The 15,000-nt window shown below is 43.1% G+C and overlaps 1 protein-coding gene across 1 annotated transcript in view; it reads left to right on the top strand.

The window, feature by feature from the left end:
- Positions 1–12,088: 12,088 nt before the first annotated feature.
- Positions 12,089–15,000, top strand: part of LOC308282414 (beta-1,3-N-acetylglucosaminyltransferase lunatic fringe-like) — a gene marked incomplete at its 5' end in the record, with an annotated part of 27,057 nt that continues 24,145 nt past the window's right edge. Inside the window, one exon of the mRNA XM_080722759.1 lies at positions 12,089–12,556. Within this exon, the coding sequence (XP_080578885.1) occupies positions 12,089–12,556 (468 nt within the window). The remainder of the gene's footprint in view (positions 12,557–15,000) is intronic.

A 15,000-nucleotide genomic window follows, 5' to 3' on the forward strand; every position in this document is an offset into this window, starting at 1 on the left:
AGGACGTCATATGGACTTTTTTGTTTGGCAGGATTATTGTTATAGTTTGTAATGTTAGTTGAAATTATGAGCATACTGTGTAAGGTTATATTCTGGGACATATCTGACTAGTTATGATATTTATCTGGCCTCGATCGGACCCTCTCTAATTAATCCAGGACGTCCGTTTTTGTGGGCAGGATTTATGTTGGTTGAAATCAGGTGATATTCTAGGCCAGATCTGACTAGTCGTGGTTACTTAGGCCCCAATCGAGACATCACTGATTGGTCCAGGTCCTGACCGTGCTTGCTGGGATGAATGAACTGGGTTCCAGCCCATAGCTTGGGAAATCACTGGTCTACACATTCTCACTGTCAAGCAGTGCTATAGTAAGGAGTCAGGAACACATCTGGCCATGTGTCACTGGTCTGAGTCAAACAGGATCCACCATGGTGTCATTCTACAACGCTCCCACGTTGGAATGCAGAAGTGTCCTTCTCACTCCCAACTCGTAATAGGATGACGAGTCCACAAAAAAAAACGAAAAAAAAAACACACACACATTTCAAACAAGGCAGGTGTGTCGGCAGAAACAGACTTCCAGACTTCCTTGACAGCATGTGACGGGGTATGCCGTCCCATCTTGCCAAACATCTGACTCAAATCCGCCCCAACTCGTCACTCCTTTGACGCTGTGTGTGTGTGGTTTTGTTTTATTTAACCAGCAAAAAAAAAAACACACACACATTGAGACAAAGTCTCTTTTTCAAGTGTGAACTGGCCAAGAGGCTGAATGAAATGTCATCTCTTTTCCAATCATAGTTTGCACTGGAATGTTGTTTATGTCTTTGTTTACTGATTTATCTGATGTGTCTGATAATCCCATGTGGGATGGCACAAGAAATTGACACGAAAATAAAATATTCATTCATTCATTCATTCATACACTAAGTAGCCTAACTTCTGAGATGAATGTCTTTGAGAGAGAATGATTGGGAGTGACACGCAGCTAAGGTTGTCAGGAGCGGGACTCGAACTTTGCGACACGCTGTCAGGCTACATTGGAGCCTATAGGTGGTCTGGGCCGCCAGGCCAGCTGCCCAAGCCCGGACTGAAGCTTTAAAAACAAGAGCACACCCTCTCTCTGTGGTTCCAACGCGTTTACAGTGAAAGCTGTGACATGCAGAATGTAAACCTTATGTCAATGTTTTTCTTCTTATGTATTTTTACATGGGACTTTTTACTCTGCATGGGCTCCAAGTGCCTCCCAGTGTGTCCTTTAATTTAGGCCTAGAATTATTGTCTCCACCAGCCGAAGGCCTGGGGAGAGTATGTTTTCCCCTCCGTCCGTCCGTGTGTCCGTCCGTCCGTCCGTCCGTCCGTGTGTCCGTCCGTGTGTCCTCGCAGTTTGTGTGCAGCTAATCTCAGTCGCCGTTGGCCCGGTCGCTGCCAAAGTGAGCACACACATTCCCTGGATGCCAATCTAGAACCTCTGCCCTAAATTTTTCAAATGGGCTTTTTCTAGCGCCACCTAGTGGCCGATGTTCGCAAGACACATTTCTGTGCACTACTCTTACAGATTTTGTCCAAAAATCCTACAAATCGGTAGGCAGTATCTCCACAGTCATGTGATCGACACGGATCTGTCCGATTTTTCATATTCCATCCTGATTGGCTAAGATTGGCTTCCAAAGTTTGTAGGATTGAGCCGTTTTTTCCTCTTCGTCCGTCCGTGCGTGCGTCCGTCCGTCCGTCCGTCCGTCCGTCCGTGCGTCCGTCCGTCCGTCCGTGCGTCCTCGCAGTTTGTGTGCAGCTAATCTCAGTCGCCGTTGGCCCGGTCGCTGCCAAAGTGAGCACAAACATTCCCTGGATGCCAATCTAGAACCTCTGCCCTAAATTTTTCAAATGGGCCTTTTCTAGCGCCACCTAGTGGCCGATGTTTGTAAAACACATTTCTGTGCACTACTCTTACAGATTTTGTCCAAAAATCCTACAAATCGGTAGGCAGTATCTCGACAGTCATGCGATCGACACGGATCTGTCCGATTTTGCATATTCCATTCTGATTGGCTAAGATTGGATTCCAAAGTTTGTAGGATTGAGCTGTTTTGAACAAAATGACTCAAATCCCAAACGCAAAGTGCAATTATCATGAAATCGCGCACACACGTTCCCACTAGGCCGAGGAAGAAATGCCACTTGATTTTTTTTAAATCAGCCTCGTGGTGGCAGGGCGATTTGTGGTTTTACCTATAACTTCACCGATCAGTTTCAAACTTTGTAAGCGCACTCCCTAGAGGCTAAGGATAAACCTTTGCCCTGCATTTTTCACATCAGCCTTCTATAGCGCCACCTTTGGGCCGACTTATGTAAAACACGTTTTTGGATGTTACTCCTTGAGATTTTATCCAAGAATCACGCAAATCGGTACACAGTATCTCTATATTCATGTGATCAAGTCCGATCCGTCTGATATTTCATATTCCATCCTGATTGGCTAATATTAGCTTCCAAAGTTTGCAGGATTGCTCCGTTTTTGAACAAAATGCCTCAAATCATCTATGCAGCTTGCGATTACCGTGAAATTTGCCACACATATTCCCACTAGGTCAATGAACAAATGCTACCTTTTTCACATTGGCCTGTTATAGCGCCACCAGCAGGTAGATTTTAGCAAAACACATTTTTGGAACACTGATTGCCATGAAAGATCTAATGTGAAGAACATATGCCACCCTTTTTACATTGGCCTATTATACAGTAGCACCACCAGGACACACGGCCTGGTGGAGACCTGTGCTCGGAAGAGCACTGCTTCTAGTTGAATGCTTTAACCAGTGGAAAAATAGCAGATATACCGGTACAAGCTCACAGCGCGGCACCGAGTGCCGCGCTGCGAGCTTGTAGATCTGCTATTTTTGAAAAAGTCGTGAAAATGTGTGCAAATCTTTGAATATATGTATTTTCAAAGCGAACGTTTGTAACTGAAATGTTGCTTCTGGGGGGTCCCTGGAACTAAATATTTTGAGATGCGGTCCGTGGCCAAATACATATCATTTTGGGGGTCCTTCACATGAAAATGTTTGAGAACCACTGACATAGTAGTCTCTCAAGAACAGACTAACTGAGCTCCAGTTAAGTGAAAAGGACCTTTTCTTTGACGATGGCTATAGCCAGATTACTGACATAAAAACAAAGGCTTTTTCAAAAAGTCTTAGAAGGATTCAAAAGACACTTATAGAATCGGGTCAAAATTCTGATTTTCACGATTTTTCAAAAATAGCAGATCTACAAGCTCGCAGCGCGGCACTCGGTGCCGCGCTGTGAGCTTGTATATCTGCTATTTTTCACTGGTTAAATAATTCTATAGGCCTTTAACGTGTTGACAGGAGCGGTCACAGGGATGCCTCCCAGCAGCGCTGACAGCACTCACTGCACTGTACCGCCTTTATGTGCACACACACACACACACAGGCTGGCCACGTGCACGCTGTGTGCACGTGTGATCAGCTCAGTACAGATACGCTGCATTAGAGATCACGGTGGAACAGACGACACATTGTTAGAGAGGAAACATTCCTCCAACTGATGTGTGTGTGTGTGTGTGTGTGTGTGTGTGTGTGTGTGTGTGTGTGTGTGTGCGCGTGCGCGTGTGCGTGTGTGTGTGTGTGCGTGTGCGTGTGTGTGCGTGTGCGTGTGTGTGTGTGTGTGTGTGTGTGTGTGTGTGTGTGTAGGCCTTATAACTATACTTGTGAGTACCAAATATGTCCCCTTCATGAGAAATAGAGGGTATGTGCATGCATAAAGTGAATGGCAAATCGAGTGGCAAGGTGAGTGGCAAAGTGAGTTAACATTGTTTAACATTGTTTAATGCAATAATATAGGACTTTTCTGTTTGGATGTATGGGCTGTCAAGACTAGAAAGTAGTGTTTTGCCACTCAGTAGGCGTTTTGATTTGATTTGAAAATTTTATTGGAGGATTAAACACTTGAGATGCAGCATCTCGTCTTCCAGAGTGTCCTCAGGCTCAACACACAAACAATGACATGATACAATCACATAACAATCACAATACATTGACAAAACATATAAGGGCTCTCACATGCACCATCCCAGACCATTCTACATCTGTTACACATCATCAAAAGATAATAATGATAAAAGTAAAAATGAAAAAATATAAACTGTCCAAATAAAATGAAAACATCAATTATATAAAACAAAAATCAAAAACAGGAACAGTTGCATTTAAGTGAATCAAACAAAGACATTTTGAAAACAGGAAATGAGGTAATTGATCTAATTGCAATAGGTAAATTATTCCAGTCATCAGGTGCTTTAAACTTAAATGAACGTCTCCCAATTTCTGTCTGTATATTACCAGGTACTTCAAAATAAGGTTGTTGAGTATGTCTTAATGGATATCTCGAACTATAGGGACATAACTTCCGGGTATTATGATGATGTCACGCACATACCTTCTGTAGACATTGTGAAGATAATTTTCCTGGTCCTTACAAGATAAAATGGTTGTTTCGTGGTTGTTTTAAGATTTGTAGAGATACGTTTGCTATTAGAAAAAGATTCAGGTTGGGGTTATGGATAGGATTCATTAAACATGTATAAGGTTAGGTTTAGTAGAAAGAGACAAGAGTTATACCAATGAATTGAGTACAAAGGACCCGAACGTAAATAAGCCATAATGAGTAAGTCCTTTAAGTAGACCTTGTATCGGTAGGCCACTGTCCTATGCATTTCCTATGCGAACTGCTAATAAAGCATTCAATCAATGAATTAATCAATTCGATTTAAACTTAGCTGTGTGCTTGTGTCATGCACTGAAAAATAACAGATCTAAAAGCCCACTGTGGCCGTTTGGGCGGGGGGGGGGGGGGGGGGCTTTAGGCCCCCAAAATTACAATGGCATTCATAAAATCTGCATCCTAAAATGTTGATGTCCCCACAAGTATAATGATACAAACCTCCGCCTGTGTGTGTGTGTGTGTGTGTGTGTGTGTGTGCGTGCGTGCGTGCGTGCGTGCGTGTGTGCGTGCGTGCGTGCGTGCGTGCGTGCGTGCGTGTGCGCGCGCGTGTGCGTGCGCGTGTGTGTGTGTGTGTGTAGGGGACATGCATGAGTAACAGGCTAGCTGGCAGCGCTGCACACTGTGATGTCACGGTGTTCAGAACATCTGTCCTGGTGGAGGATCTGGGCTGTGAGGAACGTCAGGAACGCTGCAGTCTCTCCTGGCAGGGATAAACTGTTCCTTTCATCTCCCAACCACCACTCTGTCACAACGTTTATGCACTGATTCACTGAGTTATATGCTACTGTACACATACTGTATATACTCACAGGGGTTTTCAAAGTGGGTGACGGGGCACCCTGGGGTCCAGGGGTGCCGCAAGATAATTTGATAATATTTGGAATTTGAAAAACACTTGAAAAAACTTTTTTAGTATCATTTTAAACTTGAAGTACAAAGTTATTTTCAGTCAGTTCTAACCAAAATGGCTGTTATCTCAACGTTTTCATCGCACCATAATCACTAAAATATCGTCACTGTCAGGCAGAAACCTAAAATCTCCAAGTTTCAAATGTGTACGTCTTTTGGTAAAGCAAAGCCCTGCTTCATCATACAAGACTGTCGCACAAAACGTACATTTTATAGATGATAATACAAAACGAACGGTTTTGGACATACAAGGTTTCCACCCAACAATGACGATATGCTATAAATATAAGGTGCTGGGAGTGAAATTTATATAATGTAGGGGTGCCTTGAAATATGAACGAAATAAAAAGAAAATAAACAAAAATAAAAATAAACCAATTCACAGGCCCCCTAGATGGCACTTGTTTATCCACCTGTTTCCGCGAGAATTTAGAATGGGTTATCAGATTTTCACGACATCCTCACAATAGAATAAGAATTCTATATATATATATATATATATATATATATATATATATATATATATATATATATATATATATATAATATATATATTATGGGGTGCTCTGAGACAAAAAAGTTTGAAAACCTCTGCTCTATCACAACATTTATACACCCTGATTCACTGAGTTATACGTTACTGTACACTAGTCCTGTGCCCGGGGGGGTATATGCACTGTATATGATTGATGTAGGAGTCTCAGAAGTAATGTTGGAGAAGCCAGACCGGTGCCCGTTGGGCAGAACAGTAACCATTGACGTCCAGTTGTGCAGTAACCGTTGTATCAGTCTGTGATGTCTCCAAATATGGGCATTGTTTCAGCATGCGGCTGTTACCATGGTGGCGAGTGGCAACACAGCCATGGACATACAACACCAGTAGACATACGCATACTGTATAAAGAGCTATAGCTCCTAAATTACCCATTATACTGAGAGTGTAGAAATGGAACCAAGTGGACCCTTCATTCCATTTGTACACTCTCAGAGTTAACAGGCCTTAATTGCAAATTAAACATCTGAGAACCACTATAGTGGAATGTGTCATACATAGTGTCATACATAGCAGGGGTTGACACTAAGGTCTCAGAGGCATTTGCCCGTCGGGCAAGTACAGGTCATGTTCTACTTGCCCAAAGGTCATGCCCACTTGCCCAAAAAGTAATACATATGGTAGGTAAGATTTTAATTGATGCTCAATGTAACACTTGTTTCTTTAGTTTCTGGGGCTATGCGATAAAAAAAATCATACTGTACCTCAATGCTTCCAAATCCAACTACCTACATAGCTATGATTGAATATGTCTATGGTTTCACACTTATTATTTTACATTTTCAAATCTAGCAACAGTGAAAACAGCATATTAAAGGTAAACGGTGCTCTTATTTTAAATTCCACAGACCAAAAGACGCTCTGGACAAGTTCAGGTGTTTAGACAGATATCTAGTGTTGTGTTTATAGACGGTTGTGTCCCCTCTTGCCCGGTTCGGCAAGTTTGAAAGCAAACTTCACCTGCCCGAAAGTTTTATTTACCTGCCGGGGGCAGGTGGGCAAGCCTTAGTGGCAATGCCTGCATAGTGTCATAGTAAAGGTCTTTTACACTGCTGCGTTTTTCGGGCCGAATATCGGAGTGAATTTCGGAGTGCGTGAATAAAAAAATCAACCTCACGTTATGTCAATCACGTTTGCACACTGCCGCCTGTTTTGTATTTATTTTCGGACCAGGGTTGATTTTTTCCGATTTTCGCAGCTGTCGCACTGAGTCCCTTGCTCTCTCTCTCTTTCCTCTCTCTCTCCCTGGCCTGCTTTCGGATTTCCAAAACGCAACGAAAACACGCAGTGCAGTGTGCAACCACCTTAAGTCAGTGTCATACGTATTGTGGAGAAAATCTGGAGTCTGACATTCAGTAATTGGGTCTTATGATCAAAATTAGAACATTAAAATGGTGTGTAAAAACAAAAGCAAAAATTCACCACGGACAAGACCATCATGTGATGTCACGGTCACGTTTGTCCGGACGCATTGATGACCTCTGGGATCAGTTACCAAACGTGGAGCTGAGGCGGCCCGTTGTTGGCCTCCAACAACTGCATTGAGTTTCCTCAGACAGAACTTGCTCTGTCCATGTCTATACCAATAGGAATAGTCAGTTTATTTTCTTGATAGTCACCGTGCCGCCACATCAACGTTACGTTTAAATATGTCACAATGTTTCCAACCGATTTGGATAAATAAATAAAACAAGCTTTTTTACTTCTTCTTTTGAAATGTTCACATCACACTCACCTGTCTCCCAGACTTCCTAACCAGAGTTTGAACAAAAGTAGAATTTGCTTACCTGTGAGGGACTTAATTTAATTAACTATATATATGTTTTTTTTTTTATAAACCACAAATCCTACACTTCTGCCAGTGTGCCATTGACCTCCCCTGTGCCAATGTTGGCACCTGTGCCTAAGGCTGGCCACCCCTGCTAATATACTGTACATTGTTACTAATGATGGCCTGAACCTATGCAGAGCTCTGTACACACCAAAAAACGATCTGTGCTTGAATGAATAATCTATTTCATTGATATACACTTTTACTAATGATGGCCTGTGTGTATTCGGTCCCTCAAACTTAAAGCTAATGCGGCATTATAAAGCTCATCTTAAGACACAGCTCTTTGGGTGTTTGGTTCATTTAGCCTGTTTTCATTTTAAAAGTGCTTTACAAATCATGCTTCACAAATGCTGTTGTTCTCCCAGAGGTCAAATATAAACTTTCATCCTATGCTTTACTTTCATTGGTTTTCAGTTAATGGTAAAACACAAGCTGGCACCTCTAATCACAAAACCTGGCTGGTCTTTTGTCATGTAAGAAAGAAGAGAAAGAACAGTTAAAGAGGGGGTGGGGCGGGCAGGACAATAATTGACTTTTATGATGTCTTTCTCACATTGTCCATATTGTTGTGTTACTGTCTTTTGTCAAGTAAGAAAAGGAAAATAAAATAAAACAATTAAAGAGGGAGGGGGGCGGAGGAGAATAATTGACTTTGATTATGTATTTCTTTACATTGTCCATATTGTTGTTATATTGGGCCAGTCATTCAAACTGAATGATTGACCCAATCATACAATGTATCATATTGTGAGAGAAACATAATGAAAGCACTTGACAAGATTTTTACTTGGCTGTCAATGAACAGAAAGAAAAGAAGGCAAGGCTTTCTGTGCCATCAAAAGTTCAAAACATGTTGACATCTCAATTCCCTTGCTCAAAATAATCCAATCAGAGTGATTGAACCAATATTGCACTATATATATGGACTTAATTGCGACCGTCAGGTCGCACTTACTATCAAAACCTCCACAAACTGTGAGTCAGTCAGTCAGTCCGTCCGTCCGTCCGTCCGTCCGTCCGTCCGTCAGTCTGTCTGTCACACCTCACACGTCACACTATTGCCCTGCTCATATCTCCGCAACCGTTGCCCCGATCCATGCCAAATTTTGCACACACACTCCTTGCAGGGGCGGGCATTTGCTCTACGCAGACTACGCAACTGCGTAGAGCCCCTAGGCAGAGGGGGCCCCCTGCTGGGCTCATTATTCTGAGCATTTAGGAAAAAAAAGTAAGTCTCTAGCTCATTCCTGTCAAAAGTTATGATTTTTTTAAAGAATTGACCAACTGCTCACTGGAGTCAATAGGTTTCACACAGAGATCAAACTTCCTTCGCCAAACAGGAAGTGCCCTTCACCAAACAGGAAGTGCCTCTATATCTCATGAACCGTTTGTCGTACAGACTCGGGGCTGGTGTCATATGACTTGATTAAGAGTCCTTAACCTTAATTGGCGCTTCCTTCGCCAAACAGGAAGTGCCCTTTGCCAAACAGGAAGTGCCTCTATATCTCATGAACCGTTTGTCATACAGACTTGTGGCTGGTGTCATATGACTTCATTAAGAGTCCTTCACCTTAATTGGTTTAACTTAGTTCCGTCCCCTCTTCTGATTGGCTGTTGCCCCTTGTGACGTGGGTAGAGCTGCGAGGGCCCGGTCATTGCTGCTTGCAGCTTTAATTTTATCTAAATTTTGAAAAATAATAATTAAAAAGGAATTGTAAAAATATCATTTTAAAGTATTATTATCCACTGATATTCCCTTATTGTTATTAAAATAATTATTGTCCTGCATCAAATATGTCCTGTATAAAAATATACATATAGGCCTACTCTATATACCTTTGATTACCTTACTTACCTTACTGTACTCTTCTTAAATTAATCAAATAGATCCAAAATGATTGTGGTTAGGTATTTAAAACCAACCATAATGACAACAATAGGCTTCCTCTGCCTCTGCTCTTCATTGTCTTGTCAAGTTCATTGTCTTGTCATGCTAAATCATCACTTTTTCAGAATAGGTATTGAGTTGGAGGGTGGCATTTTTAATTCCTGCACTTCGCGCGCGGCGCGCGCATACTGTTTTTTCACGCATACCTATTTTTCACGCGCGCTCATGGGGGGGCCTACTACCTTTGTGGGGAGCCCCCAGTTTATAAAAACCGCCCCTGTCCTTGCCTGCCAGACCCCCGGAGCTCCAGGGATGTAAAAAATGACCAATTGTGCAAAAATGACCAAATGACCACCCCAACGGGGCTGCTCACGGGGAATTCCCGGGGACCACCGACTCCTGGTGCTCCAGAACGGATGCCAAAGTGGTGGCGCCCCCAGTGGAGGACCCCCTCCACTGCAGCTCACATAAAATGCCGTAACTCGGGCTAGGAGCGTCCGGGAGAGCCGGGGCCGGTACCTATTCGTCCGCCAAGGCAACGCGGAGACCCCACCCCTCATTTCTCACATGGCCCTCTTCTAGCGCCACCATGAGGCCGATTCTTGCAAAACACATTTTTGGACACTGCTCCTACAGATTTTGCCCTAAAATCACACAAATCGGTACACACTATGTCTACACTCATGTCATCAACATGGATCTGTCCCATATAGCGCCACCATCAGGCCGATTTTTTCAAACACATTTTTGGACACTTCTCCTACAGATTTTGCCCTAAAATCACGCAAATCGGTACACAGTATGTCTACACTCATCTCATCAATATGGATGTCCCATATAGCGCCACCATCAGGCCGATTTTTTTAACCACATTTTTGGACACTGCTCCTACACATTTTGCCCTAAAATCACGCTGCGACCTGACGGTCGCTTATCTCCCGATTAGGGAGTCTTACTGGTGTATCATATACTGTGTGTCATTAATGCTTTGACAATATGAGAATGCTTGTCATGCCAAAAAAGCACATAGGCCTAAAAGATTTAGAACTTGACTCTCACTGTGTGTGTGTGTGTGTGTGTGTGTGTGTGTGTGTGTGTGTGTGTGTGTGTGTGTGTGTGTGTGTGTGTGTGTGTGTTTGTGTCCTGTGTGTGTGTGTGTGTGTGTGTGTGTGTGTGTGAGAGAGAGAGAGAGAGAGAGAGAGAGAGAGAGAGAGAGAGAGAGAGAGAGAGAGAGAGAGAGAGAGAGAGAGAGAGAGAGAAAAAGAAAGAAAGAAAGAAAGAAAGAAAGAAAGAAAACGAACTAGAAGCAGTGCTCTTCCGAGCACAGGTCTCCACCAGGTCAGGCATGTAATGTGTTTTACATAAGTCGGCCTCCTGATGGCGCTATAAAAGGCTGATGTAAAAAATGCAGGGAAAAGGTTTTACCTTGGCCTCTAAGGAGTGCGCATACAAAGTTTGACACTAATCGGTGGAGTTATAGGTGAAAACATGAATCGGCCTGTTATAGCGCCACCATGAGGCTGATTTGATTTTTCTTAAGTGGCATTTATTCCTCTGCCTATTGAGAATGTGCATGCACAATTTCACCAAAATCGCACACTGCGTTCAGGATTTCAGGCATTTTATTCAAAACTGACCAATCCTGCAAACTTTGAAAGCCAGTTTTAGCCAATCAGGATGGAATATGGAAAATCTGACACATCCATGTCGATCACATGACTGTAGAGATACTGTCTACTGATTTACGTGATTTTTGGACAAAATCTGTAGGAGTACTGGCAAAAGTTAGTTTTGCAAAAGTCGGCCTCCTGGTGGCGCTAGAACAGGCCCATGTGAAAAATTTGGGGCAGAGGTTCTGAATTGGTGTCGAGGGAGTGTGTGTGCACAGTTTGGCAGCGACCGGGCCAACGGCGCCGGAGATTAGCTGGTAACGGACAAACGGACGGACGCACGGACGCACGGACGGACGGAGGGGAAAACATACTCTCCCTCAGCCTTCGGCTGGTGGAGACAATGAGACAGAGAGAGGGGAAGAGTGAAAATAGATGGTAGTTAGAATCAGATGCAGAGGGAGAGACCACGCCCACAACAGAGTGCTCAAAGCGGCCATTGGCTGAACAAGTTGAGCAGCCCCCCCCCCCCTCTCTCTCTCCTGTTATGATGACTTGCTCACCCTGCCTTCATAAACTCACACTCACTGAGTCACTCAGTCTGACTGCAGCCTCTACAAGAGCTCGGATATAGATTAACCACATTAACACACAGTCAGTCAGGGAGCGTGTCTGTAGACCCAGACAGACGTTGTAACTGTTTTAATGCTCAAGAAGAAGAGGAGTTCTAAAGGACATGACATTAACTGTAGGCTGATCAAAGTGAAACATGTGTAAACCCGCCTGCAGATCGTCGTTCAGCCTCCCCTCAGCGTGGACCAGCAGGACCACGGTCACCGCAGCATCCCTGCTGGTGTTGACCGTGATGCTGGTGGTCCTCACACACCCCGGCGGACCCTTCTTGGACCTGGACGCCGCCGGGACGTCCCTCCTCGACCCGCCCGGCGGTGGACCCTCCTCCTCCGGGGACAACGTGAAGGTTTTCTCGGCGTACTTCAGCAAGTTGGCCCGGGAGAGGAGAGCGCTTATCGCCGGTGGCCGTGGCGGTGCTCCTCCGTCGCCGCGGGGGTCCCCGTCCCGGGGTGGTCCCGGTGGTGGGCCGCTGGCGGCGGCGGTGGTGGTGGAGGAGGACCTCTCCGCGGACCACCTGTTCATCGCCGTGAAAACTACGGAGAAATACCACCGTCAGAGACTGGACCTGCTGCTGGATACCTGGATGTCCAGGAACCTCAAGCAGGTAGGAGGAGTCTGTCTGTCTGTCTGTCTGTCTGTCTGTCTGTGTGTCTGTGTGTCTGTGTGTCTGTCTGTCTGTCTGTCTGTCTGTCTGTCTGTGTGTCTGTCTGCTGTCTGTGTGTGTGTCTGTCTCTGTGTCTGTCTTAGCAGAGCATATTCAGTCAATCAATCAGCATGACAGGTTGGATTCTGTTTTTTAGAAATAAACCTATAGGCTACCGACTACCGTAGTAGAAACGCATAATCAAAAGCAGATATTTTTCTGTCAGAAATCTGACCAATTCAATCTGGGTAGCTTGGATTGATAGACAGACAGACAGACAGACAGACAGACAGACAGACAGACAGACAGACAGACAATAGTCTACTCTGCTTATCAGTTAGACCTTTTGATTAGACTGATTAGTTAGTAAACTGATTAAACTCTCACATAGACTAGTTAAAAGATTAAACTAATTTAGATCAACTCCTAGCTTTCCAAGAACTTATGGCAATCTTACTAGTTCAAATCTAATTGGCTGTTTGTTTGTTTGTTTGATTGATTGATTGATTGATTGATTAATTGATTTATTGATTGATTGAAGACTTTATTAGAAGTTTGCATAGGAAAAGGGTACAGTTTCATGACAGTACAGTTCACTGATACAAGGATACACACCTCAAGATTTTGGTCTTATTCAACTCATATAACATTGAATGACAAATACAAATAAAACACAGACTAGGCTTATAATTATAGGTAGGCATACTAGCCTATTTAGACTGGCTGTGGTTGACCCTTATAGTAGCTACTCCGACTGTGTGCAGCCAGTAAAATCACATCTCCAACACTGTTTATGAGGGCCATCTAGAGGTCCAAGTCTAGAAGCCCTGACCTGAGAGGAACCATTAGAATGATATACAGCCCGTGAAACAAGATTTGTTCCACCTCCACTGGCTCTTTCATCCTATGGTTAACTTTCATTGGTTTTCAGTTAATGGTAAAACACAAGCTGGCGCCTCTAAAATCACAAAACCTGGCTGTCTTTTGTCATGCAAGAAAGAAGAGAAAGGGAAAACAATTAAAGATGGGGAGGGAGGGGGGACAATAATTGACTTCCATGCATGTCTTTCTCACATTGTCCATATTGTTGTGTTACTGTCTTTTGTCATGGAAGAAAAGGAAAATAAAATAAAACAATTAAAGAGTGAGGAGGGCGGAGGAGAATAATTGACTTTCATGATGTCTTTCTTTACATTGTCCATATTGTTGTTGTATTGGGCCAGTCATTCAAACTGAATGATTGGTCCAATCATCACATAACAATACCAAGGACTTCATGTGAGAAATACATGATGAAAGCACCGGTGTAAAGTAACTTGAGTACATTTACTCAAGTGGAGCTGCTCTATACACTTTTGAGGATATGTTACTGCAGGGGTCTTCAACGTTGTCAGGCCAAGGAAGGACCCCTTAGTTGAAAGATGAAGTCTTTCAACTCTACATATTGTATAAAAGTCTGTTTCAGATTTTCATCGATTTCATAGATAGATTCATAGACTTGTTTGACAGCACTGTCATCAGTCTCTGTTGGATGCGTGTTAATGTGTTGTTGTTGTTGTTTTTTTTTCAGACATTTAACCACTTAAATCGTCGATACTTAGTCAATTTGATCTGCTCTTTTTTTAAAACCTCTACACCAAACCTATTGGCCAAAAATAGACGATCTACAAGCTACAAGAGCTTGTATATCTGCTATTTTTGGCTAAAGTTCTCCTCAGAATAGGGATGTGAGGGTTAAAGTTGTTCATTTAAAATGATTATCCTATCACAAAGATTTGGCGGACCCCCTGTAGTAACTCTGGGGACCCCCTAGGGGTCCCGGACCCCCCGTTGAGGACCCCTGCTTTACTGGATTATTTTCAATGGCCTACTTCTAATCTACTCCACTATCATTTCAGAAGCAACTATTGTACTTTTACTCCACTACAATTACATGGAAACTTTAGTTACTAGTTTGTTTGGAGATTTGAATTATTATTATTACAAAACATAACCACTTCAGCCCTATGTAAATGTTGTCTGTTTAAAAATCTGTTTTGAAAACCGATCTACCGGCAACTATTTTCAAAAGATTGTAATACATTTTATATATGATACCTTGTAAAACGGGTTATTCGGCATAACAAGTACTTTTACTTTTGGTACATTAAGTACATTTTGATGCCAATACTTGTGTACATTCAAACAAACAACAAAATCGTAAAACACACTTTAAAGGAATAAGCTCAAGGGAATAATAATAATAATAGTGGTGAATGAAACAGGCTGCAATAGAAGAGCTCAAGTCTCATCCTGCGTTGGTGTTCCGCTGTAAACCTACTGCAGTGTTGACATGTAAACACATGGAGAGAGACAGCTTAGCGATCACACAGCTGATGTCTGTGTGTGTGTGTGTGTGTGTGTGT

This window comes from Nannobrachium achirus (assembly GCF_963921795.1).
Source record: "Nannobrachium achirus genome assembly, chromosome: 3".
Classification (NCBI taxonomy): Eukaryota; Metazoa; Chordata; class Actinopteri; order Myctophiformes; family Myctophidae; genus Nannobrachium; species Nannobrachium achirus.